The following is a 27,294-nucleotide window of genomic DNA, read 5'->3' on the forward strand; positions in this document are numbered from 1 at the left end:
ACCTGTCAATCAGCAAGGAATCTGACCCTGAAAGACCTGTTAATCCACTTATTAAGTCCACCTCCACTCCATGTATTTGTGTTTTTTTTCCTTCTAGTGTGACTTGTCCCTGTGATTGCCCATTGATTTCACCTGTTGTGCCTGCTCCTAGTGTATCCTCCAACCTGCATCCTCCTGTGTCACCCACCTGTTCCCCGTTGACTCGTTACCCCATGTCTGTGTCTATATAAGCTCCCCGTTTTTGTTGAGTCTTGTTGCGGCACTGTGCATGTCCACGTTCATGTCAGCGTTTTTGCCAGTTCCTCGTGTTCCTCGTCCTGTTTCGAAAGTACCATAAGTTGATTTGTTGATTAATTAAAACATTATTGCACCACCTTTTCCGCCTCGCCTCCCTGTCTTTGCATTTGGGTCCACACGCCCGCTTGTATTCCCTGAAAGATAGCTGCATAAAGACACCTGTCCACCCCATACTATCAGTAAGACTCAAACTTGTAACATTAGCAAGACCAAAAAGCTTTCCAAAGATACCAGAGACAAATTTGTACACCTCCACAAGGCTGGAAAGGGCTACGGAGCAATTACCAAGCAGCTTGGTGAAAAAAGGTCCACTGTTGGAGCAATCATTAGAAAATGGAAGAAGCTAAACATGACAGTCAATCTCAATCGTAGTGGAGCCCCATGTAAGATATCACCTCGTGGGGGCTCAATGATCCTAAAAAAGGTGAAGAATCAGAAGAATTGGTCAATGGCCTGAAAAGAGCTGGGACCACTGTTTCCAAAGTTACTGTTTATATTACACTACGACGTCATGGTTTGAAACCATGCATGGCACGGAAGGTTCCCCTGCTTTAAACAGGACATGTCAAGGCCCGTCTTAAGTTTGCCTGTGACCATTTGGATGATGCAGAGGAGTCATGGGAGCAATTTTTTTTGGTGAGATTAGATTAAGCATGTGCCGGTTACCGGTTTAAAGATTTCCCGTGGTATGAAAATGTCACGGTTTCAAAACCATTAAAATTATCAGTCATACCGTAGTTACAGTATTTTTGACGTCTTGAAAATCGAGTGAGAAATCCTTGCCTTGGAGCGGCAGTGTGCACCCATGCCCTTTCAGTTGTTGCTCTGTCCTGTGTCTGCCAGTGACACTACACGTGCACCCCCCCCCCCCAAAAATAGACAAAGTCGTTACTCGTTAGTATGGGAGTACTTCGGCTACCGAAAACTAAGAGACGGCCGTGACTTGTAGGCGGAGGGACAGGCAACACCTCCAACATGATTACACTTTTAGGTAATCATCATCCGTCACTTTACACAAAATCTAAGGTAAGTAAACGCTGTCGTGAACGGTTCCCACCAGCTGGTTTTGGGTGTCTAGTGATGGTAAAACAAATACTATAACGTAAGCTTGTTAACGAGGCAAATAAGTGGCTAGTTACCATGGCAAGACTGCCAACTAGTTTCCTCTCTACCATTAGCCTTTTGTAATGTCTTCCGCCATTGTAAACATCTGCCTATTTGCAAATATGTTGTGGAAAAAATATCCTGTTCAATGGATTTTTTAAAACTCATACATCTCAAAATAATAACGTTAAACATTTTTTTATCTATAATGGCAATACCTTGATACAGTGACACTGCAGTATTTTTGCTTAAGGTTATCAAAGCGTCATACCCTCATATCGGCACATGCCTAGATGAGAGTAAAATAGAACTTTTCGGTCATAATTCCACTAACCGTACTTGGAGGAAGAAGAACGATCAGTACTATCCCAAGAACACCATCCCTACTGTGAAGCATGGGGTCATAGCATCATGCTTTAGGGGTGATTTGCTGCGCATGGGGCAGGACAAGTTAACTGTATTCTGAGATTTTGGGAAAAAACCTCCTTTTTCAGTCAGAGCATTGAAGATGGGTCCCAACTGGGTCTTCCAACATGAGAATGACACAGCACACAGCCAGGAAAAACAAAAAGTGGCTCCGTAAGAAGCATATCAAGGTTCTAGCATGGCCTAGTCAGTCTCCAGACCTAAACCCAATAGAAAACCTTTGGAGGGAGCTCAAACTTAAACCTGACTGATCTAGAGAAAATCTGTGTGGAGGAGTGGGCCAGATCCCTCCTGCAGTGTGTTCAAACTTGGTAAATTGTTACAGGAAAGGTTTGACCTCTAATTTCAAACAAAGACAACTGTACCAAATATTAACGTTCATTTTCTCAGGTGTTCAAATACCTACTTGCTGCTGTATCACACAAATAAGACATTCAAAAAATCATACATTGTGATTTCTGGATTTTTCTTTTTAGATTGTCTCTCTCACAGTGGACATGCATCTACGAGGAAAATTTCAGACTCCTATGATTTCTAAGTGGGATAACTTGCAAAATAGCAGGATGTTCAAATATTTACTTTCTTCACTGCATTTGTGTCTGATTTTTAGTATACAATTTTCCGACTATAAGTTGCTACTTTCCCTCCTAGCTTTAAACACTTCAGGTATTGTTCAGTGTTGTTTGTTTGTTTGTTTTTATTTACAGGTTGATGTCTTGAGGAATAAACATCCCATAATAGCATATTGACAGCTAAGGTTTTTACCTTTTATAGTGCAAGTACCTTTTATAGTGCAAGTAATTAATGTGATGTCCACATGTAGAGGGAGGTCTCAAGACTCTCAATTAAATTTTAATAAAAATTAAGAAAATGCATTATATTAGATAGGCTGTACCAAGGGCTGGTGAGAAAGGTCTACTTCTATTCCAATGATATGTAATGTACAATGCCACCAATTCATTTAGACTATTCTGAGTGAATTGGATCAATGCAGGCACAGCGTGCGCATGTGTGTGTTTTATCAAATTTCAACAAAGTGCACCTACTTGAAAAAGGCAATGAGGAGGTTAACCATGAGTATGTATTGTACAAAGAGGTAGACTGCTTGAAGGAGAGGAAGCAGCCACACTTCTGTTGTGCAAAGGCCCTCTACTGACTTTTCACTGTTGCTGGCGCACACTATGAAGAAAAAGCACCTATTAAAACATGTATACATAGACCAAAAGCACTTTCACGGACATTATAACTACATCTAACTACAGCATCTGTCTTGAACGGACGTTACCATGTGTTTTTGATCATATTTAGCACAAGCAGTATTGCTCAGCAACACTACTTGTGCTGGGTTGTTTGGGCCAAGATTGGTCAAATCGCCATATAAGAAACCACGATTTTCGGCCGCCAATTCGGTGGTTCCACACTTACCACCTTGGGCCATGAGTTGTTTAATTTTGCTCCCCTGAAAAATAGTAGAAGTTGGACACCTGAGCATGACAATTTAGCCTCGTTCCTAACAATCCGGGCCACATGGGTACACTTCTGGGGACCCATGCCCTAGAACCGTTGTTACCCAGCCATTTAAGGTTTGATCCCATTAATAGTGTTTTGTTCATGTTTTAAAGGTGCCAATAACTCCGCAGCATCAGACTTCACTCCACTGCACTGTGACCTATGGTTACTTCTTGCACGTAGCGTGACCTACATCCCAAAACATCACTTTTGAAAGTAGTCCTATTAACATTTCATCGATTGTCAATTTGTCGCTGTATTTGGGGGCACTCCTGTTTGAAAATTTCCATGGTCACTGTCAATGACCCCAACAACAAATCTGCCAATTTTCATTAAAATCCGACATAGTTTGGGAGCAATCGCAACAAATCGGTTTTGGGAATATGAGTATTTTCTGCACTATTGAAAGCTCCGCTACATTGGAACTTCTGAGAAACACTATTGATTGCTCTAAGAGAGTCAAATTTGGTTTAAATGGGGCCATTCATTCTGCAACCCAATTTTTTCAATTATCGATTTTTGATACTTATTATTATTATACTTTGATACAAAACCACCCTAAGAACACTGAGACGCTCATAGTACAAATGTGTAAAATTTCAAGAAAATCGCTTGAGCCGTTTCGGAGTCCATAGGGAAAGAAAACACACGCACAAAGTTCAATTTACGACTATATACATTTAGATATTGATATAACGTGACGCGTGCGAACGTAGTTGATCAGTCCCCATTAATTTTTGATTTTTCATGTCCTATCAGAGTGACCGATGAGGGTTGCTGCGTGAGAAACTTGGAATTAAACTGTCCTTACCCTCATAATCTCCCTTTCCATCCTTACCATCGATTTCATAGGCATACACTTCTCCATACATCATCCAGTATGGCTGGAAAACCACATCTTTGGCCAGTGTCCAGCTGGGTTCTTCATTCGGATTCAAAATGGCTTTGCGAGGAACGCCATAGCTAAGCAGGACGATGGCCATGATCACCACAATGTAAAACATGTTGGCCACCTATAAGAGACGAGGTCGATAGCAAATGAATGACGCCTTACAAGGATATACAGTATGATGGGTGGCATCTCAAAACATTGGCAAAGCGCTTTTATTGTGTTGGAACGCACCATTTTGGCAATCATCATGACGTACGGTCCAGCTTGCTGGTTGACGGCCAGGATATCGAGGAGTCTCACATACCAGAAAATTATGTTGAGACAGTAAACCGTCCTGCCGGGGACGAAGGCTTTCCCACCGCCTAGCCTTAAGCCAAATCCGATGAAGAAAGACACGATGGCCAGGAAGTCTGAGACGTTGAAGTACTCATCGAACCACACCTTTATCTTTTGACTGATTTTGCCAGCTTCTGACATAAACATCTGCAAATGAGGTAAAACTTTTGTTCGAGCAACATCGTGAAAAGAACTATTTTCTAGTGTTGATTGGCGTACCTCTCGAATCTTTTCAATGGCTGACGTAAAGATGTAGAGGATGACAATCCACTCTTGTAGAGAAGGCCATTCGGGCATTTTTACCAGTACCACAAACGAGTAGAGCATCAAGAAACCCAAATAAAAGAGCTGGGGGAAAAAAACAAGAACATAAACAAAATTGTTGTTATTTGAAAGGAAGGCAGGAGGTGTGCTTCAGACTTCCATCATCAAGGCAGCTCAAAATGGAGCAACCATTTTATATTAATGCGTGTACACATCCAGTAACGAATGAGGAACAGACACCAGTAGATGGCAGTGTTCTATTACTTTAGAGACAAAAACTTGAGAGGCGAATTTCTTGATCTTGACATGACAATAATTAGTGAGAAATACCGACGTGGGAGTAAGTCAGACCAGTTTGGTGTGGAGTTGAACCCCAGTGAAAAACTGTACAACAATCAATTATTTACTAGTGGCGGTAGCTTGACTTTGTTTTGTTAGATACTGTTTATCTTATCTTTCTAGTTGCAAGACTTCCCCGGACATGTTGGTAGCAGTTAGTCAAATCTGAAGACTTTAAGACTGTGGGAAACATAATTAGCATGTAGACTTAACTGATATACCTGATACACCACGGACTAGTCGGACCTTTAAATAACAAATGAACCACAAACTATAATAGTTAAGTGCTGGGAAAACAAGCATTTGGGCAGGGTGCTGCCCTTTACACCTGGAGGTCAGAATGCAAATAGGTATCTGAGATATGATAATGAGCACTTTCCTTGATGCTATCTGCTTGTTATTGTCCTCATAAATAGAACCCAGAGGCAAACCAGAGAATCTGCCTCAGGCTTGCCTACATTAAATGAACATTGCAACACATGGTGGGAGGTGAGATTATATCACACTTGAGTGTGAATGTGATCACTTGAAAGCTGGATGAATGTTAAGAAATTCAAGCATTTTTACTAGTCATTTTATTTAAAAACACCCCCCCTAAAATATTAAATACTAAACTGAAAAATATGGCAAGATATCAAGTGGCACATTTGTGTTAACAAAAATGTGTGACCATTTCCTATTGGTTGATTCAAATGTGTTTATTCATTTTAGGCTATGTCTACACTAGGACGGATAATGGCCTTAAACGTGTAATTAGTTGGACTATACGGCATGTCGGCTACACTAGTATGCCTATTATCCAGATTAGTTGTTAGACGGTTAATGTAGGCGGGTAATATTACCTGCTGCTTAATATGGACTACTGTCTCCGTACAAAAATCAGATACTAAGAAAGTGACGTCATGCCGTTGCCATTTTTAGTGCGGCATGACAGCATCATAAACAATGGAGGCGGACGATCACGACGTGGCATTCCTGCTCCTCTTTTTTCCCCCCACACATTTTTCATGAACCTTCAAACTACATCTCAATAATATGCTTCAATTCAGTGGCCATTTGTGGTCCTCCCATCGCGGATGACGCTGAGATGAGAGTTTTTTACAGCGCTCGTCTCCCGCGTTTTCTCCGATCAGCCAGCTGCGTGGCTGGCACCTCCCAATTCAATGGCGACTGTCAAAACTGTCACCATTTCCAGGATCACCACTGTTATGCACAAGCACTCCTGGTTGCGGCTTCCAGGTAATATACGCAACGCCACACTATATGCTTCTATTTGTTATTTTCCAAGTGGTGAGAGCGCAACTGAGCATCAATTGTAACATCCAAAGTAACACTGTCAGGCTTTCGTTGTTTCTACAGATTTATTTCAATCACAACTTGGCGACTGCTCGTAAAAGCTGAGCGTGCTCTCGCTTCACTCTCGCTCCTGCGTGACGCGTTCAATTGCGTTCATGAAAAAAACAGTGATCACAAAAGAAAGACAGTCTAGAAGGTGATGTAATTTTTAAATGTTCCACCGGCGAATAATAAGTTTCCATTTCAGAGGTAAACCGCGCGAGCGATGACATAACATATTATGCTGCTCCTTTCTACGCATGCGTAGTTTGCGTAAATGGACGCATACGTTGCAGAAGCGGGGGTGCCTTAAATGCACCTTAAAACCTAAGTGTGGACAAGTATAAAAATAGTCAGCAAAATACCCTGGAGAAAATTATTTGTCCCAGTGTAGACCTCGCCGTAGAGATAGACAGATTATCGATCGGGCTGATATTTGGAAATCTGACTTATATCGGTCTCTGCCTTTTTTTTTTTTTAATCTGACTGACCGATATGAAAAAAAAATCAATTGGAAACTGGGTTATTTAAGCTCAGGTGCAGCCGTGCCTCTCTCTCCTGCACTAGTATTCACCCCGTCCTCTGATTAGTTGAATGGAGTTTCAATTGTATTGCGCCTTTCCACCTTTTTAAATCCTCATCTACCTTCTTGTGACACAGCAACAGGAGCGACGTGCGGTTTAGCATCTTGCTCGAGGACAATTAGACGAGGTCATCAAGGCAGAGAATCGAACCCGCAACCTCTGGTTTGGGGAACGACTACTCTACCACTGAACCAAGTCACCCCCTATTATTAGCTATTATTTTCTATTCGTGTGATTCAATAAACATAGTTTAGGCATTTCAATGAAGTTGAGTGTTTGTATTATCCATTTATTTACCGCCAATTTTTACACTTTTACTGCAAACGAATATTGGCTCAAAAAATAGATTATTTGCCAGTCTAACTACTAATAATCGGTAACGGTCCTAAAAAACCCATATCGGTCAATCGCTAATTCATTTCATGTTATACTTGTGTGTGTTCCCTTAGCTTTTCAGCCAAAGGTGTTGCGGGGAAACGGATCCCCTATGGGATTATGGGGGTCATTAAGTGTTGTGCTGTGTATGAGGGTGTCTGATAACACTGCACTTTGTCCCTTTCCCTTATTGTTTGACTACAACAACTGTACTCGACTAACAGTTGTATGAAGTTTTCTCACAATACGCACAATAAAATACCACTGAAGATTGTACACACCGTGTTTGACCAGAACTTGACAATGGGAGCATGGTAGAAAGCGTAGATTTTCCTGGTTAATGGCAGCTTTCGGGTGCGGACGTGTGTTTCCATGTCATTCTTTGTGTCCACAGGTTCACTGGATCTGGTCTCCTTTAATACATCCTGAAAAGAACTTAGAATGAATGAGGACGAAAAAAAAAAAGCAAAGAAGGAATAGACAGATGGAATGGTTCTAACCATTTGGATGTCATCCCCAATGTTCTGAGAGTTGTTTTCGCTGTCCTCCATGGTAATCTGGTGGTCGTCCTGGCTCTGTGGGATGTGCGCCATCTCGGCCTTAGACTTGTATTCCAACAGAAGGATGGCAGGAGGCACTAGGATGCTCAGAATTACCTGGAGACAAATACAACGGCGGATGGGTTCTCATATTTTATCCCACCTGGGTAGCCAAAAATATAACATTAAACACTTGTTTCATTGGATACAAAACAAGAATAACAAGGTTCCCTCCAGTGCTTTACAAGCCCTGTGGGCTGCCAGGCTTTTCATGTTTTCTGGAGGAAACACTGAATAAACAGCACTTTATTAAGGTACTCATGATTATGACTGCTCGTTAAGCTCCCCCTGGGTAGAATGAATTTTTTATCACTCTGTTAAGTTTTTCAAACATATGTCAAAATTTAAGATGGCCTTTGAACCTTGTACCAGGAGTTCTTGCGCATGTTTAGTCGCCCCATCCACATGTCAGACAGCAGGAGTTGGGTGCAGGTGTGTGCCACGAAGGGTCGCAGGTGCGAAGAGACTGCCAGCTTCAAGCAGGTCGAGTTGCTCCAGTTCTTCAGCTCGTAGGTGAGCAGCTTCATGGCCATGGTCTCGTCTTGCCTGAATGACTGCTCCAACAGGTCCACTGCCAACGTGCCGAATTCACTGGAAAACACCCGGAATTTGGACTTAACTACTGTTGCTCTTTCATTTACAAACAAAAGACCAAGCATAACCTTTCATCAGGTAAGTGACTATGTCTGGTATGTAAAAAAACAAACAAAGGACCTAATGCCAATAAAGACCTGACGTCAACACTCACACACAGAATTATTTAACATTTCATTAAAACAACTTCTAATCTAAAAGGCATACTTGACTATAAACCGCACCCTTTAAGTTTAAAGGGTACCTCAGACTTAAAGACTTTTAGGCTCTAATAAGCCACAATTGTTCTCTTTTACTAAAATATGTTATTAGAAACACATAAAATATTGCCATGGATTTAAAAATCTATTATATTTAGTACATGTTTTGACCTACGGAGGGCGCCATGTTTTATGTGTGCAATGGATGCTAGGTGTGAGGATGTTGCTTGTCACTGTCACTCGACGAACACTACCAATATTCTGCAATTCCTTCCTACGCGGCGAGACGTCCAACACATGTGCACATCGGTTAAAAGCGGCGAGTACTTACTATTTGTGTTTTTATTTAGTCTTTTATTACCTTTTCATTGCCTCAAAATACTTTTTGCATGTGTTTCCCTCTCATAGTTTTAAGCATTTTGTTTCTTGTGGTAGCTTTAAAGCAGATTGTTATCTGCTGACCACATTAGTCACATAGCGTATTTAAAACACCTTTATTTGATATTACTACGTTTTAAGTATTTTCTGAAGGCATCTTTAGTATGATCTGTCTGTATGAATCTAAACAAAACAAATTGAAAGCACAAGGTAGTACTTTGGGTGTCAAATTTGCCTCTTGTATGACGTTTCGCCGGTGAAGCACATTTTGGCAGGAACACCGATTTCGCCCTACTCTTGTCTCATCTGATCCTTTCTTTCCTGTACATTTTGCTTTTGCTGCTCGTTTTGTGAAATATCAACAGTGCTGTCATGCTAATTAATGCTCCTCTAGGGTTCTAATTGAAAGGGCTGAAAAGATAAAATGTTTATATTGCTAGAGTCATAATCTGGAAGCCCGGCAGCATGACCCAGTGACGTCACCGCCCTGCGACTTCTACAACAATGGCGACCTACTAGTTAAACTAATTTTACAAATTGTATAAAAACGAAAACATCAAGAAGGGTTTTAATATCAAATTATCTAAACTCATAATAATGTTTATCTTTTAAGAACTACAAGTCTTTATCTGTGGTTCCCTTGAATAATTTATCTTTTTAAGAACTACAAGTCTTTTTATCTGTGGTTCCCTTTAATAATATATATCTTTTAAAACAAGGAAACAGTATTTGTTCATATATAAGCAGTATATAAACCTGGGGTATCCAAATTGTTTTATGGGATATAGGCACCAAAAGACATGCATCCCATTAACCTGTATAAATCCCTAAAGACGCCGCACTGGACAGAAACCAAAGCGTTCAGTATGGAAGGGGAAAAAGTAGTGTCTTATAGTCTGAAAATTATGGACCAAAATAAAACTCAAGTCGAAAAAAACCCAACAATTTCATAGTGAACAACAGAGGTCCAATTTATTTAAACTGGGAGGGCCTGCCAGCAATCAAATGACAGAGACTAGTGTGACTGCTTAGAACCTCACAGAGTTCCAACTCATTTGGTAGTTGAATGCAAAAAAAAATGTCGGCATCTTGTGGCACTCTTGGCTTTAGTGCTATTACCAACTTCTACCGTTAACTAAAGGCTCCCATTGAGATCTCTCCCTGTCAAAACAGATTGGACGACTAGCGCCGTTAATGGCAGTCAACGAGTTCAATGAATGCCCTATAAAAATGATTAATCGGAATGAAAACGTGCATGCCTAACTGTAAATATTGCAGTTTATGCAAAGAAGGAAACCTACTTGGAGTACTCTTTGAGCTCCTCGGATGTGTCATCCACCACGTCGCTCTTCTTGGCCTCGTAGCACATGGAGCGGCAGAGCTTGCAGGCCACTAGGGCCTTGGCCATGTTCTCCTCACCATGCTGCCAGAAGAACAGTGACATTTTCTGTCGCTTCATCAGTACGGCCCACACCAGCAGCTCGTTGAACGGGTAGGCGAAGCGCCGTGTCTCCGGGTCGTCAATGTCCACGATCTCCTCCCTGTTGCGCTTTTTGTTCTGCTCTTTGGTGGACTCCAGCTGAAAAAGGTCAGAGCAACGTAGGTGTTGAGTTCAGATATCTAATTAAATGTGCTTTGAAATAATGTGGAAAATGAAGTTGCAATTTAAGCCAAAAGATTTTCTTTACTGTGGGTTTGTACGGTTGTGCAGTCTTGATGAAATGGTTGTGCCTGGTTTTCTCCTTCTTATCAGCCTGCATGGTGAATGACTCCGGACTTTTTCTCAAATGAGAGCTCGAGCCCATTGGGTGGCGCACAGACCTCTGTGCACACATAGCCGAGAATGACTTTCCATTTGTATTTAGGAGAAAGGAATCAAAGATAACTGCGATACATCAGAGGAGGATTACAGTCACTCACCCGGTTGCTGCCATGGAGATTATTGTATATGATTCTAAAGCGTTTCCTGGTGTAGTTGCACCTGTAAGTCCCGCCCATCAGGTACTCAATAATCAGACCCACGTCAATTAACGTTATCTTGTAGTTTGGAGGCAGATGGCTCTGCGAAAAGTCACAGGAACAAAAAGGAGCTCATAAGCCTTTATTATTGTTATTATTATGCTATTATTCTTTATTATTTATTATAGCCTTTCATTGCATTTTTTTTAAATTGTATTTTTTACATGAATAAACAAAATTATAATTTAATAAAATGCTACGGAAATACTCTAGTTTTAGCCCTTTAAAAAATTCTACAGTTGATTTGTTTTTTGTTTTTTTTTAATTTCGTTGTATTAAACTCAATCTGCAATTGACAATGATAGACGTCCAATTCACTTAAACTGGGAGGACTGACTATGAATACTCATGTTTCATAATTTTTATTTTAAATAATATATTTAATATTTTACTAATAAGAATAAATAGATCACATTCAATGTTTTGTTTTTTTTTCTAAATAGATGAAAATTTTAAAAATTATCGTAATTTACGGACTAGAAGACGCTACTTTTTTACCCTCATTTTGAATCCTGCGGCTTAGAGTCCAGCGCGGCTTTTTTATTGATTTATTTGGGTTAATAGGTAACACTTTGCCAGTGGCATCATAAGACTGTCATAAGTATGACATTACATGATCATGGGAATTAATGAATGCTTATGACAATGTCATTACCTGTCATTCGGCCAATTATGTTACTAATTCAATTTAGGTCCTGCTTGGATCTTTTACATCCATTCAAAAGTGAGATAATTTGTGCTATAATAATTAATGCTCATGGCAGTGTAATGTCATAATTATAATGGTCTTAAGAGAGTCTTCTGGCGCCACTGTCAATTAAAGTGTGGCAAGGAATTAATGAAACAACTGGAACAGTAACTTATTTACATCTGTAGCACTGCAATGCATGCTAGGAGGCATGTTGGGTGCCAACAGTGCTGACAGCAGGTGGCAGCAGAGGTTGACTGTCTCCCCCAAGGGAGTAGTGATGAAGTGAAAAATAATGTCACTAACTCCATTTATGTCCAGCTCATATGTTTTGAATCCACTCAAACGTGAGCTAATTTGGCGAATGACACAAAATAACATCTGCCATAAGCATTCATTAATGCTGATAGCAGTGTCATGTCTAATTATGATGGTCTTATGACAGTCTAATGGTACCACTGTCAAATAAAGTGTTACCAAATACCATAACTAGCAATTAATGAAACAAATGGAACACTAACTGAAGAAATAATTGGCACAGAACATGAATTTTGATTTGTTATTTACATCTGTAGCATTGCAATGCATGCTAGGAGGCATGTTGGACTACAACAGTGTTGACAGCAGGTGGCAGCAGAGGTAGTCTCACTCCCAAGCGAAGGGAGAGATTACATTGAGCAATTATGGCCAAATGAGGCTTTGCAGCCAATTGATTCAAAGCTTCAAGGTGGTTAATTTGGCCTTCTGACAGTCTTATGATGCTGCTGGCAAGTAAAGTGTTATCGGTTAATATCTTTTGGCGTAAGTATCCAATAATACAGTGAGGACAGCTTTAGCTTATAGTCCAGTGCTGCTTATCTATGAACAAATGCACTTTTCGTATCAAATTTGATGGGTGGCGGCTTGTGCACCTTATATTCCGAAAATTATGGTAAGAAATAAGTTTTTTTTTTTTTTTTTTTACATATGTATTTTTTCAATAAGTAAAATAAGATCAAGTTTCCTGTTTTCCCTTCCCCGTTTTTGTTTTTAATAAAAAACCATGCAAAAATAAACATTAAAAAAAAAAAAAAAAAGAAACAATTCTTACTGTTAACTCTTTAGATGCCACTGATGGCAGTAGACATCCAATCCATTTTGACGGGGAGGGTCACTCGCAGCCTCTCCCAGCTAAATTGCAATGGACATCTAGCGCCATCAATGGCTAATAATGAGCTACAGAGTGCCCTGGAAGGAGTAAAATTTAAATCGACTTTTACTTGGAAGGTGAAAATGATCTTCACTGACCTGCTTGACATCTCTAACCAAATGGAGGAGAGTTGGATTGTAGGGAGGGTGTTTCTAAAAATCAAAAGGAAAATGTTTGACTACCATTTGCAAACATCTGGCTTCTTTACTTGTGGTTTTTAACCGTACAGTGTTGTAAAGCTCCTCCAGCCGACTGATTGTCAGGAAGCGGTGCATGCTGACACCGTTTTCAATCAGCAGCTTGACAAAGTCCACTCGATCCATCACCAGTGCATCGAGCATAGCTTGCTCCAAGGAGCTTACCTGCATACAAACACACGCACACACACACACACACACACACACACACAAAAAACAATGACCATCTTTCAAGTTATGACTCATAAAAATAAATTTGGGTTAGAACAAAAGATATTCCAGGGTCATTTGGGGCCAGTCCAAAGGTTTGGGGTTAACACTTACAGTAGCTAATAAGCAAGCAAACATGATTCACACGCACATACCAAAAGCTGCTGTCCGTACACAAATACATGATTCTTGGCAATATCGACACGGTCCCAGGCAAGGGTGAGAACCAGCTGATCGAAGGCAGAAGCATTTGTGCCTGAAATATAATATGAATCTATAATGAACAGACACGTTCAGTAATACGAGTCACACAAATAGTACTGCTAAAAAGCTCTCGTATATACTATTTATCCAGACCTATCCAATTAAAGCCTGCCTTTATGGACCTTGCAATATGCACAGGAAACATAAAAGGGGTCAAACTGTTCCCACGAAGTTGGAAGCATAAAACAGTCCAAAATATCTGTTATAATAAGAAATTTACTTCGATGGAGGGATTAAGGGCTCCAGCCTAGTCCTGATTGATTGATGGATTTCTTTGTTGTGTCCCAATTGTTTCATCATATTTCAGATTGTGTGTGCATAACTGATCTGAAAAGGATTTCCTGACAGCAATATTCCCATGCGCGCAAAATTTCTCGTTTCAGTGACGGCAATGATTTAACAACCCACAAATTTCCCACTACACATCATGTTTGCTGGTGTGCCATAAATACCAAAAGTGGAAAAGAGACTTTTTAGGGCACTCATTGAATTATATATTAAGGTTGTTTTAGAGGAGGACTTTGAGACAGCAGACTTCCTCCTAAGCAGCTAAATTCAATTTGGCCCTGTGACCTTTGACCTTATTAGCTCAAAATTTAATCAGCTCTTCCATTTCATATCAAAAAACATGCTGCAAACAGCTAATCCAATGTCAAATAACGAAATTCTTTTTGACCTATGTGAACATTGACCTGAATTTAATCACAGGCATTAAAATGGGTCAGGGGTTATAAATGAGAGAAGGGTGTGGAGGAAATACGTTCCGGTACACTGTACAACTAGGGCTGTCCTAAACGACCAATTTTCCCCGATTAGTCAGCTGACTATTTTCACGAGTGGTCGATTGATCTAATAACGCCCCCCCCCCTTTTTTTTTTTTACTAATTTAACAATGACATTTTTGATTACGTCAAAGTACAAATAAACATGTAAATAACAACAATAAATTACAAATAAACAATGAGGTCAAATGCTGATAGTTTGCAAGTTTGCATTTTGGAGAAGACTGCCAATGTTTTATAGCAGACTAAGGTAGGTTGCCTTTTTCCCTCAATGTAGCATTGCAGTGTTTAATATAGATGTGTTTTCTTATTTTGTATGTCTGAACTTTAATTTACGACGTGTTGATGAACAATAAACATCTGTGAAAGGAACCGTTGTCTCATATGCCATTAGCATGCTCGCACAATTGTATGCACACGTGTGGCGATGAAGCCTCCGACATCAACCCCCCCCTTAAAAAAATTGTCCTCAGATCTACACAATTCACGTAGGTCCCCCTTTTTGACTTCAAAATGGCGAATTTCGTCGAAAGGGGAGAGATTTTCATGCCTGTAATCATGTCTTCCGTTTGATTTTACATCATATAATTCTGCAAATTTGATAATCCCTTTATTCATTCTTGAGTTATCTTGAACACAAACGTAGAGCGCGACAGACAAACTGAACTTGTTACATAACCTGCGCCTTCCATAAATTTTGCCTACTGGCGGAGGTAATTAGGATTTATGCTCATTTTCTGTCATTTTAAATTTAAAAACTCACACAGTGATACTGTTTATAAGAAGGCAAGTTATGTGCATTTTGATTACCACACCTGCACTTAAAAGGGCGACATGGCCTCCAAGTGTTAGAAAATTTGTGTCCTTTGGAAGATAAGTTACTGTTTCACCAGCAAGAACACACCTTGGTCAGACAAATATTTGTCTGTGTGGACTTTTCAGTCAATACGATAAATCATCTGCAGTCATTACAGGCTTAGCTGGCTTTTGTCGAGTTATATAGTGAAGTACTCTTTGGGTAGGGAGTAATAAACTCTTCCAATAACTAAGTTAAATTGAGTTGGACTCATTTTTGAAAGTTTTGCATCTCTAAATTGACTTCAATACGAGTTTTGAGAGAAAACATCAAAGGCATGTCTGTGAATGCGAGGAAGGTGATCTCGAAGGCTAACAGGGCCAAAGTGCATTGAAAGCATATCAATGACAGAACAAAAACACGGCACAACTCTGAAATCTTATAGCCTCCGCCCCTGCAGTTGAGGACACTGAATAAACATGGCTTGCACTCTGGTAGAAATGTGTCTTTTTAGTAAAGTAATGTAAAGGGAGAGTATGGGAAGAACTCTTACCTTTGAGGAGGGCTCTGAGAATGGCGACGTCGATGTCTTGGCTTTCCTCTGAGCTGATGTGAAACACAGTGATCTGTTTTTGAAGAAATGCGGTCCTCAGTGTCAAGTCAAACAGTCTTTACAAGTTCTTGAGTGTTACAGTATGGCAAGATTATATAGTTACAGATTCATGCTCTTTATATTACATAGGAAAATATACATGAACCAAATTAGAGATGTCCCGATCCGATATTTGGATTGGATCGGACGCCGATATGGGCAAAAAAATGTGCATCGGTATCGGATCAGAACATGGGAAAAATTCCGATCCAGACTTCCGATCAAGTTTTTTTTAAAAGTCCGGTCCGGGTTGTCCAGCACACCGATTTACGTAATCCATTCCAGTTTTTGCTTCGGTTTCCCTAAAATCCGGTCCGCATTTTACGGCACACCTTCAACACACTACATTTACATTACCATCTCCCAATTTACTAAAATGTCAGCTGTGTGGGATCATTTCACCTTAAAGGACGACAAAGACGAAGAGGCAGAGAGCAACATATGCCACAATAAAGTCAAGCGTAGTGGTAAAGCTGTAAGATGTTTTAATGCAACCAACCTAATCAAGCATTTAGCGAAATACCACCACAAACAATATGAGGAGTATGTTAAGAAAACCGAAGACAAAAAGAAAGGTCCTACGCAACTAACACTGGCAGAAACTTTTGCTATGCGTGACAAACTGGCACTCGACAGTCCCAAAGCCCAGGGAATAACAAGAGTCATTGCCGAAGAATTCATTCTGGATGACGAGCCATTATCTCACGTGAGTCAAGACGCACCATCCAACACTTAGAACCACGGTACAACATGCCCAGCCGTCATTACATCCTTGAGCGTTTCGGCCGTGGAAGATTCGAGAACGATTCACAAACATCCAAATTCCGATTATTGAAATATATCAAGTAAAGCGGAACGAATACACAGCGCGGTCTTCGGGACGCAATGAGAAACTGACCACATTGCGTCCCGAAAGTAAACATAACTTGTTTTAGACCCGGGTAATGCCAATGCTCAACTCACGGCTTTAGCTCAACTCATGCCGCTGGATAAAAAACACAAGAATACCTGACTTCTGCTGACAGCCGCAACAAACTACGTCAACGTCGTTTTACTGGAGATAATAGATATCATATGTATATATAACCAGATGCTACACGACAGACTCGACTGCGTTAGCAACATTGAAGTATTGAAAACCAGATGCGTTAGTAAACAGCCGCCATCTTAAAGCAGAAGACTTCCCTAGTAGGCTGTTGTGAACCTTCCAAGCTAACCTAATTAACTTTTTATCTAAAATACTCCTAAATCGGCAAAATCTTGACTTGAATCTATCTTCAAAACAGTTTTAAAACTTTCACATGTCGAAAGTAGACAGAAGGGAAATTATGGAATAACGGGAGCAGTTTTAACAACTTTAACAGTTGATTCGCAAAATTAAATGAATTGAATGTAGTTTAAAGCTGCTGATACAGAATGGGGACTTGAGTATTTTATTTACTGTTTTAAAATGTTAACTTGATACTGAAATAGTCGTTTATTTAAACCTGAGAGGCTTTTTATACAATTTTTGTAACTAATGCACGAAACATTAAAAGCATCTAATAGCTTGGGGGATTTGTGGGATTTTCCACTGAGGTTGTTGGTGTGTTTTGTTTTTTTAAGACAGTTTACAATATTATTTGCACGTTTTACTGACTGACTATGCCATTTCTGTTTGTTAATTATAATGTTTTGTGTTTGTCACTGAATAAACAGGTCAGTTTCTTGTTACCAACCATTGTCGTTTATTCAAACTCACCTAGTTCAACTGGCTGGTTGTTATCAAGGGTACTAAAACCTTTTTCAACTGACAACTAAGTAAGGAGGCTAAATAACTTTAAACTTTAACACATGCTCAGATAGGTCGGTATCGGTATCGGCTAGTATCGGTATCAGATCGGAAGTGCAAAACAATATCGGTTTCGGATCAGAAGTGCAAAAACCTGGATCGGGACATCCCTAAACCAAATATCCTGTTTACTCAAAACTGCCAAAAAAAGACTGGGGATAAAAAAAAAATATATATATTTTAATTAATAATACAAACGAGTGAAAGATATTTGTGGAAAAGGTATACTTGATATGCTCTGCATATTATGCAAGAGTGCCTAATAAAGTGTCTCGTGAGTAAATGAATGCATTTTCCCTATTCCAACAATGTACCAATTCTTTCTTCTTCATGCATTCCATCAGAGTTTGAAAAAGATGGATGGCATCACTCTGGCTGAAGTTGAATGTTTTCTTGATGGTGGCAATGATGTCCGCCTCCACGCCGTCTGGGAGTCCACTAGGGGAAGAAAAAAAAAAAAAAAAAAAAAAAAAAAAACAATATCATTAATTTCTTAGCAGCACTGTGAAACAAAAATAAAGGGAGTAAATTATAAGCAGACACTGCTTTGAAATTGTACTTGCTTCTACTGGTCACACTGAATTTTGACACCTTGAATCCATAGTTAACCACGTGAATGGAAGTAAATTGATGACAAGTACTGCAACTTTAATTTATCTTTTAATACACAAAAGATGACAACAACTTCCATCATGTTTGATTTGCATTTGCTTGGGCTCATAAATAGTGGTTTATTTTTATGATCCATAAATAAGAAAGACACAAATCATGAATGAATGTACTTGCTTCTCATCTTAGTAACTCAATTTACCCCATGGGATTAATAAAGTACCCGTCTGTTTCTATTGAGGCAATATATGTGTAATGTGAGCAAACAGCATTTTAAAATGTAGTAGAACAGTCAAGCAGATTGGTGAAAAATAAGGGTGTAACGGTACATGTATTTGTATTGAACCGTTTCGGTACGTGGTGCTCGGTTCGGAACGGAGGCATACCGAACGAGTTTCTGACGTAATGCAACCCTTACTTTTCGAGGCTGTGAGTCGATCGGGTTACAGCACAGGTGTCAAACCGATTCCAGAAAGGGCCTAGTGGGTGCAGGTTTGCTTTCCAACCAATGAAGAGGACACCTTTTCACCAATTAGATCTTTTACATGTGTAATCAGTTAAACTTTGTCAGGTGCTTCTTGTTTCAGCAGGAAGTTCATTGGTTAAACTCTCTGCGCGTTATCGGTTGGAACAAAATCCAGCACCCACTAGGCCCTTTCTGGAATCGGTTTGACACCTGTGGGTTACAGTTTCTTTGTGTAGATTATATTTACTCCGTCTTCTCTACTATAATGAGGACCAACGCGGTAGGACAGTATAACCCAGAAATGTCAACGTCGCGACAACGTGGCCGCTGCGAGAACGCAGTGAAACGCGGGCGTTAAAGTCAGTCAGCCAATGCACACCAGTCGCAGCGCGGCCGCGTGTTAGACGCGTCCCAGAAGCGACTCAACACGACGCATGCGAAAAGAATGGCAGAGTTTATTATTTGACGCGAGACGCGACCCTCCTGCGTCAATACTACTACCGGTAGCTAGGATCGGGCAGACCGGAAAATCGGGTAAAAATACGATGGATCCAGTCGATTTTCAAACTAATATGCAATCGTAACCCACTTTTTGAGTCCATCAGATCTCTTGACTGGTAGATCGGGGCACAGTTAAGTTGTCTTTGTTGATTTACTGCTGTTTTCTCTGCTATAATAATAACCAACACGGCCCCGTGTTCAATACAAAACCCTCCTACCACAACAAAACAAGTAGGAACTAATATTCACATAGGAACTAAAGTTATACAACATAAAATATACAATATAAATGAATACTCCATCACATTTGTAAAATATAAACACATAATAAAATAAATAAAAGCCCATTTAAATGGAATAAATTGAAATGAGCTAAAACACCTGTAATTAAATAAGAATACAAAGATCCTGCTTACGCAATTAAATTTATTAATTTATGTGTGGCGGTTTAACTTGAGAAAATCCACCAATAAAGCTTTTGAAAACCATTCATAAGAAAAAAAAATGATTCATTGAGGCATTTCATTTGTAAAATACATGTTAAAATCTATGTCATCGGGATTGCTTTTCTCTTTAACACAGGACTTTTTCTTCTTTCTTTCAGAAAGAAAGCTGACCAATACACAGGGTCTGAAACGCAAATTGTTGTTGGATTATCTTTAAATATCCGCTACTTTTTGAGCAGAATTCTAGCTTTGTATAGGCTAATGTTCCTATAGTTGAAAGCACAAAGGTGTGTAATAAACAACTAGCACATTTATATTTTGCATTTTGTTTTCTTACTGTACCGAACATGAACTGAACCGTGACCTCAAAACCGAGGTACGTACCGAACCGAGATTTTTGTGTACCGTTACACCCCTAGTGAAAAATGAGGCAAAAAACCCCAAACAAACAAACAAAAAAAGACAAAAAAACAAAACAAAAAAAAAATGGTTTGACCAGGAAAATCACACTGCACGTTTGTGGTCACGCTGACAATTTAAGCAAAGAATGTAGTTTATGTGCAATTCTGTGAGCAGATAAGATCACCAATTTGTACTCCAAAACTGTGGTTGTAAATATTCCAAAATGCATCGCAGACACCAACATGTCAAATATCTATGACTCAATCTCTTACCCGCCCTCTTCAGTTTGCTTGTGGACGTAGGCTAGTATATCAGCGGCTCGGCCCGTGCCCTCGCACACAACCACGGGGACGGGAGGGGTCTCTTGAAGGTAATCAAGTACAGTCAAGATCACATTGGGACCCCCTTCAAAGATGAGTGCCACAACAGGAACACCCTGACCAATGCCTACAAGAAGAGAAGAGTTTCAACAAGCATAATATTGCTCGCTATATGACAGATTTTCATCCCTGTTAATAATAAGGTGTTAAGTGAATCTTCTATTCACAAATTTCATTGTGTGCCTCTTACGTGCATGTATTCTTTGGAGGTTGATATGCTTCTCCAGGTCGCGCCGGAGTTGGACCTCCGCACCGTACTTGCCCACCGTTCCGTCGTCAACGAGTAGGAAATGTGAGTGGAGGCTGTTGAGAATATTGAGTTTGCTGAGGGGGTTGAGCAGGGTCTGGTATGGAGCAATGATCTGTGGAGACAAAGCAGACTGAATTAGGGCTGCGTTTTTTGTTGTTGATTTTTTATTTATACGGCGTGACATAGTGTCTCTTACATCTCTACCGATGAGGTCGGTTCTGTTTTCGATGACTCCCCAGGATGCAATGCCAATAGTGCAAATTTTCTTGGATGATCTGGAAGAATGCTCTTTGAGAGCGTCACCGACATGCTTTGCTACACCTACAATAGAGCAATGAAAATAACTGTCAATGGAGCAGATTTTCATTCCAACACTGAAAATAATTTCCTTCCTATCAGTCATGCTAATTAAGACTTGAAGAAGACATAACACAAATTCTTAAGATCTCTCAAAACTTTCAGGGACAGTGGTCACTACTAGGGATGTCCCCGATCACGTGATCAGATATCGTCCCCGATCACATAATTTTCAGAAGATCGGAATCTGGTAAAAAAGATTGGGTTTTTAAAATGTATATATACATTTTTAAATCAATGTCTACAAAGGAACAAAACAATCCAGATGTACAAATAAATTAGCAAGAGAAACAAATATTTTTTATACTACATAACATTGTAACACAGACTGAGACATCAGGAACCCAACGCCGCAAAGGATGTTATGCTAGCTAATGCTAAGATTAGAGCTGGGAATCTTTGGGCACCTAACGATTCGATTACGATTCAGAGGCTCCGATTCGATTATAAAACGATTATTGATGCACCCCACTCCTTTTTTTTTTTTTTTTTTTTTTTTTTAATTTGTTTTGTACATTAGTTCCAAAATTGTTCAAAAATCCTCTCAGGCTAAACCAAACTACTATTTCAGTATCAAGTTAACATATAGCAGTAAACAAATATACAAAAATAACAGTAAATAAAAAACTCCAGTCCCCATTCTATATCAGCAGCTTTAAACTACTTTCAATTAATTTAATGTTGTGAATCAACCGTTAAAGTTGTTAAAATTGCTCCTGTTATTCCATAATTTCTCTTTTGTCTACTTTCAACATGTAAAAGTTTTAAAACTATTTTAAAGATAGATTCAAGTCAATATTTTACCGATTTTGGAGTATTTTAGATAAAAGTTAATTAGGTTCGCTTGGAAGGTTCGCAACAACAGCCTTGCAGGGAAGTGTACTGCTTTAAGATGGCGGCCGTTACTAACGCCCGCATCTAGTTTTTTGTAGATGTGCTGGTAACGATACCGAAGCTATAATGCATCTAGTCCTATATAAATGATATCTACCGTAACGTAATGTGGCTTGTAGCAGCTTTTCGGCAGCAGTCAGGTATGTTGGTGTTTTTTTTTTTTTTATCTCGTGGCATGAGTTGAGCTAGAGCCGTGAGTTCAGCATTGGCGTTACCCGAGCGGCCGGGTAATGAGAAGCATGATGTTTAGCTACTCTCGCTCCGTCCCTAATTGCGTACCGAAGACCGCGCGGCGCGCTGAGTGTGTCGTACTTCTGCTTTACTTGGCATATTTCAATAATCGGAATTTGGATGTTTATGAATCGTTCTCGAATCTTCCACGGCCGAATCACGAATAATCTAAGAATCGGAAATTTTGCATACCTCTAGCTAAGATAGCATCGTGCAGGAGTAATCATCGCTTTTTTTTTTTTTTTTTAAACCGGTCCTGTTCAGCTGCTTGATACAGAGAATGGAAATCTGAGTGTCCGATTGGTCTGAACAGTTTTATTGTATAACATGGGAGTATGACATACTCCTATTTAGAGCTGCAACGAATACTCGAGCATCTTGAGTAACGTTTCGTTTGTGCTGCATTTATTGAGATATTTACAATTCTTTTATAGGTCAGTCTGAGGTCAAAAAGACCCCATTTTTGATTAAAAATGGCTAGAATGGTGTCAATAATTTGTGCTGTAAAACGTTTTCTTTGCGCTGCAACGGTTTTGTAGATATTCTGCTTTTAATTTGTAGTAATGATGTCACACAGACCCCATTTACTGCAAAATGGACCCGAAGTGGTGCCGTTCGTTTGTGCTAGTTTGTGCTATAACAAATTGTAGTATCATTTTCCAAGTAAAACATCTCCAAACCTGTGTTGACCCCTCCTGTAAGAATCCAGGCACCTGTGGTGACGGCTGCCTTGACGAGGCCCTTGCCAACCACCTGCTTGATGCGAGGGTGCAGCTCAAAGTTCTGCACGCCTCCGTGGACAGAGATCAGAATCTTGGGCAGCTCCATATGCCACTCCTTCAGCATCAACCGAAGGATGCTCTCCGGACGAGAGTCGTAGGACAAACGCACATACTGGAAGGACATTAAATAGCCACAAACAACCACTAAATTAAAAAAAAAAAAAAAAAAATAGAATAGAACATAGCAGTGATGTTCATGTCTGGTGAGGTACTGACTTCATCACAGTCTGATTTACAAACATGTGACCGTGATTTTGAGGAGAAGAAAAAGTGAAATTAAATGAAAAAGAGTTTTAACACTGATTAAATACAACCATTTTAATTATTTTTAATTTCATATTACATGATGACATGATCCCCTGACCGCACATCACTGGAACATAGAATTCAATAAATGTATAATTTGTATTATTACAGTGTTTTCGCAATAAACTTGCCTTTCAGGTTTTTGCGTTAACATATAACCTCCTGCTACAATCAAAAATGACTAACATGCCCTCATTACATTGAGTACCCCTCACTACCTTGGCTCTATAGGAGTGCGAGCCTCCCTGGAAGTTAACGACACCATAGGCGTCAGTAGGGCTGGCCTCTGTGTGTTTTTCCACCGACCACTCCTCCAGCTCCAGCGCGGCTCTGCCGGAGCCCTCAGCCGTCTTCACGTCCGAGTACTTGTTGGCCAGGCTGGCTGTGAAGCCAACATGCTGCCGCACCAGACGTCCGCAGCAGCACCTGTATACACACACGCGCTCATTTGTCAGGATCAATTACTAAACGAAGACATATATAGAATATATTGAAATACTTTCAAGAACAATTTTAAAGCTTTTCACATCCACCTTCAAATGTTATAATTGATCGTGCGTCCGTGATGATCGCATTGATGAAAGAAAAGACATACGATTATGCTGCAGATTTGTAATAAGACATTATGTAATGTACGCACTTTTCCCTGACACAAAGCGCCAAAATCAAAGAGTCATAGTATATTTTGCAGGCCTGGGTGATTAATCCAGTTTATGTATTTAAGGTTGTTGTTTTTTTATTAAAATTGTGAATAATTTAAAAATTATTAGGGTTGTTCCGATCATGTTTTTTTGCTCCCGATCCGATCCCGATCGTTTTAGTTTGAGTATCTGCCGATCCCAATATTTCCCGATCCGATTGTTTTTTTTTTTTTTGCTCCCAATTCAATTCCAATCATTCCCGATAATTTTTCCCGATCATATACATTTTGGCAATGCATTAAGAGAAAAATGAATAAAACTCGGACGAATATATACATTCAACATACAGTACATAAGTACGGTATTTGTTTATTATGACAATAAATCCTCAAGATGGCATTTACATTATTAAGATTCTTTCTGTGAGAGGGATCCACGGATAGAAAGACTTGTGACTTTGTATATTGTGACTAAATATTGCCATCTAGTGTATTTGTTGAGCTTTCAGTAAATGATACTGTAGCCATGCCCCAATGCATGATGGGAAGTGGAACCATGACTGTGTGTAGTGCTACCAATTGATATATCTTCTCTGCGTTGGGAAATAACATAAGGTGTTAAGATAAAGATCAATTGCTACCTTGCTTCCCTACATTGCTTCCCATGATATTTCTAATCATTGGGAGAGGGGTTGTAAGGCTTTAGCCAATTAAAAAACGGCTCCAAAGGCTGCCAATATTCACTCAACTCATTTTACGCTGCCTTTTATCTCTCTATATAGGTGATACGGCGCCATTACAGTTTGAACTCGACAATGCGTGAGTGGCTCGTGCAACGCATGCATTAATTGCGTTAAATATTTTAACGTGATACATTTTTTAAAAAATTAATTACCACCATTGTTGGGATAAATTTGATAACCCTACCTTAAGCCTAAACTAAAGACTCTGGATGAATGTAACATATTATGTCTGTAACGTTATATACAATTAGAAAACGATTTAATTAAAATATATATATTAAAAACAGGCATGGCCGATATTTTTTTGCCGATCCCGATACCTCGAAAATGACGTGATCGGACCCGATCGATCGGCATCTCTAAAAATGATTGAATTCGAGTTTGTTGTTTTTAATGGCTGCTGTTTTTTTTGTTTTGTTTTTTTGCCAAAAAGGAAATCTATCAACCAGTTATTCGATATATTTTTTACATAAGAAAGTGTTTATATTTTTGCGTAGTCATTACTTTGTAGTTGGGGGATGACGGCACTAATAGGGAGAGAGAAAATTATATTTAAAACAGAGGTTTTGCACTTTATTTAGCAAATCCTTTAAGGGAGGACAATTTTAGACCATACGGCCCAGTCCTGATATCTAGTTTGTCAACAATTTATGTGACAATTATTCGAAAAAGAACACTCAAAGGGTGTGAGAAGGTAGATAGACACGTGATGTTGTGGAATTTGCAAAACTTAATAAATATTAAGTTTGGAGTAGAATGGAGTTTTCGTTTATACTATCAGATTTCGTAAGACTTATATTTTAAGGTTATGATAGAATATAGGGTTTGTATAATCGGACTTCTTGAGACTTAATAAATATTAAGGTTAAGGTAGCACATACTGTTTGTACTATCAACTGTGGTTGTCTGGTTAGCCCATTCTGATAAATGTGAGACTTAACAATGAAGCATCTTTAAAGCAATTCACCATCACATTGTATCTCGAGCGGTTGTTTTTACATGTTGTCATTTTTAATGGTTCCACGATTTGGCACACCAGTGCTTTAATTAATGGATATTTACAACAATGTGCTATCACTGACAAACAAATAATTGTAATGATGGAATGTATTCAGGCCTGAAAAACCTAGATAGTAGCTTTTTATGTGATTCTCACAGATACTGTTTTCTCATTGTTATATTTTTTTGTCACATGATGTAGTACTTCACTAAAACAAAACAATACCAGATGAAGATAAATACTGTCATTTTAACTTGATTCTTTAAGAATTATTGAAATGGAACAAGACTACTGTATCTTTAAAACCAGTTTTACAAGTGTGATCAGTGATCACAGTCAATATAATGAATGGACTACATGAGCTTTTCAACTCAGGTGATTAGCTTCGAAAAGAATGTGGTATCACAAAGCCTGGAAGTTAATTGTTTCCTAAGGCGGGTTTCTGTTCTGTGGAATTACAGTCTTTGCCCTCAAGCTGCTTCTGAGTAGCAGAGATTCTCTCCAAACTAATCCCGCCTGACCAAAGAATGTCGGAAACAAAGACTGAGGCAGTACTCACCGGACTAGCTGCTGGCAAATCTGGCATCCTGGAAGGCATCTACATGTAATTTAAACACATAACATAAAGCAATCACAAGCTTGAAAACAAACAGTCCAAAGCTTAAACTAAAACATTTCTATAAGATTTTTTTAATCTGGATTTGAATCTTCCCCTTTGTCCAAATGATGTTGGCAAAACACTTCCACTGTAACACAACTACGGACCCTTATTGATGCCATGTATAGCTAATGATTGAAATGCAAGAAGCTCCAATAACGGTTTGAACAATGACTAAAAAAGTGACCTGTGATGATAGTGTTAGACTATATAGGAAAGCAGGACGAATACAGAAAGGAAAGTCATTTTCTCTATTCAGGCATTTCTAAAATTAACATTGATGATACAAGTTTATCCCATCATGAGGCGCAGAATATGGGGCACGGGCAAGGGCGTAGGTTTGCATAGGGATGGTAGGGACATAACACTATCAACTTTTCAAGATGCTCAAATTATCCCCACCAACTTTTCAGTAACCTTATTTGCATTGTATAATGACTTCAATTATATAGGTAATTTAAATTGTCTTCCCATATGTTGTAAGGACAGAATTGCCCCTACCATTAATGTAATTACTGTACTTTAATTATGTTCGGACTAACATTGACCGCTTTTCACTTGCTGAATGTGCCGGTCCATTTTTCCCACTCAAACGCTCGTTTGATTGGCTGATGACAGTAGTGTTTTACCTAAAGGAAGGCTCCATTTGTATTTTTGTTATTCCCTGTCTCAAAAGTTTTTTTTGTTCTATTTATTTAGACAGAAAATTTTGAGTGGTATTAATTTTTTTTTTTTGCATTCCTGGATACTTAAGAGATGATTAACAAGT

General features: G+C 39.3%; 1 protein-coding gene across 2 annotated transcripts in view; it reads right to left on the reverse strand.

Moving 5' to 3' along the window:
* The window catches only part of trpm7 (transient receptor potential cation channel, subfamily M, member 7), a 55,944-nt gene that overhangs the window by 24,405 nt on the left and 4,245 nt on the right, over nucleotides 1-27,294 (reverse strand). The window contains exons 2-22 of one of the 2 annotated variants that reach the window (XM_057828473.1): nucleotides 26,427-26,465; nucleotides 23,703-23,910; nucleotides 23,077-23,290; nucleotides 21,111-21,235; nucleotides 20,855-21,026; nucleotides 20,557-20,731; nucleotides 18,175-18,298; nucleotides 15,931-16,003; nucleotides 13,691-13,791; nucleotides 13,356-13,490; nucleotides 13,227-13,280; nucleotides 11,153-11,293; nucleotides 10,921-11,055; nucleotides 10,534-10,811; nucleotides 8,423-8,651; nucleotides 7,962-8,117; nucleotides 7,743-7,886; nucleotides 4,784-4,912; nucleotides 4,460-4,711; nucleotides 4,175-4,349; nucleotides 2,874-3,006 (exon numbers count right to left, since the gene is read on the reverse strand). In XM_057828473.1, the coding sequence (XP_057684456.1) occupies nucleotides 2,874-3,006; nucleotides 4,175-4,349; nucleotides 4,460-4,711; nucleotides 4,784-4,912; nucleotides 7,743-7,886; nucleotides 7,962-8,117; nucleotides 8,423-8,651; nucleotides 10,534-10,811; nucleotides 10,921-11,055; nucleotides 11,153-11,293; nucleotides 13,227-13,280; nucleotides 13,356-13,490; nucleotides 13,691-13,791; nucleotides 15,931-16,003; nucleotides 18,175-18,298; nucleotides 20,557-20,731; nucleotides 20,855-21,026; nucleotides 21,111-21,235; nucleotides 23,077-23,290; nucleotides 23,703-23,910; nucleotides 26,427-26,465 (3,192 nt within the window). Of the gene's footprint in view, nucleotides 1-2,873; nucleotides 3,007-4,174; nucleotides 4,350-4,459; nucleotides 4,712-4,783; nucleotides 4,913-7,742; nucleotides 8,118-8,422; nucleotides 8,652-10,533; nucleotides 10,812-10,920; nucleotides 11,056-11,152; nucleotides 11,294-13,226; nucleotides 13,281-13,355; nucleotides 13,491-13,690; nucleotides 13,792-15,930; nucleotides 16,004-18,174; nucleotides 18,299-20,556; nucleotides 20,732-20,854; nucleotides 21,027-21,110; nucleotides 21,236-23,076; nucleotides 23,291-23,702; nucleotides 23,911-26,426; nucleotides 26,466-27,294 lie in introns of both variants that reach the window. The other variant, XM_057828391.1, reaches the window with a different exon arrangement.

Source organism: Corythoichthys intestinalis, chromosome 1, assembly GCF_030265065.1.
Source record: "Corythoichthys intestinalis isolate RoL2023-P3 chromosome 1, ASM3026506v1, whole genome shotgun sequence".
Taxonomy (NCBI): Eukaryota; Metazoa; Chordata; class Actinopteri; order Syngnathiformes; family Syngnathidae; genus Corythoichthys; species Corythoichthys intestinalis.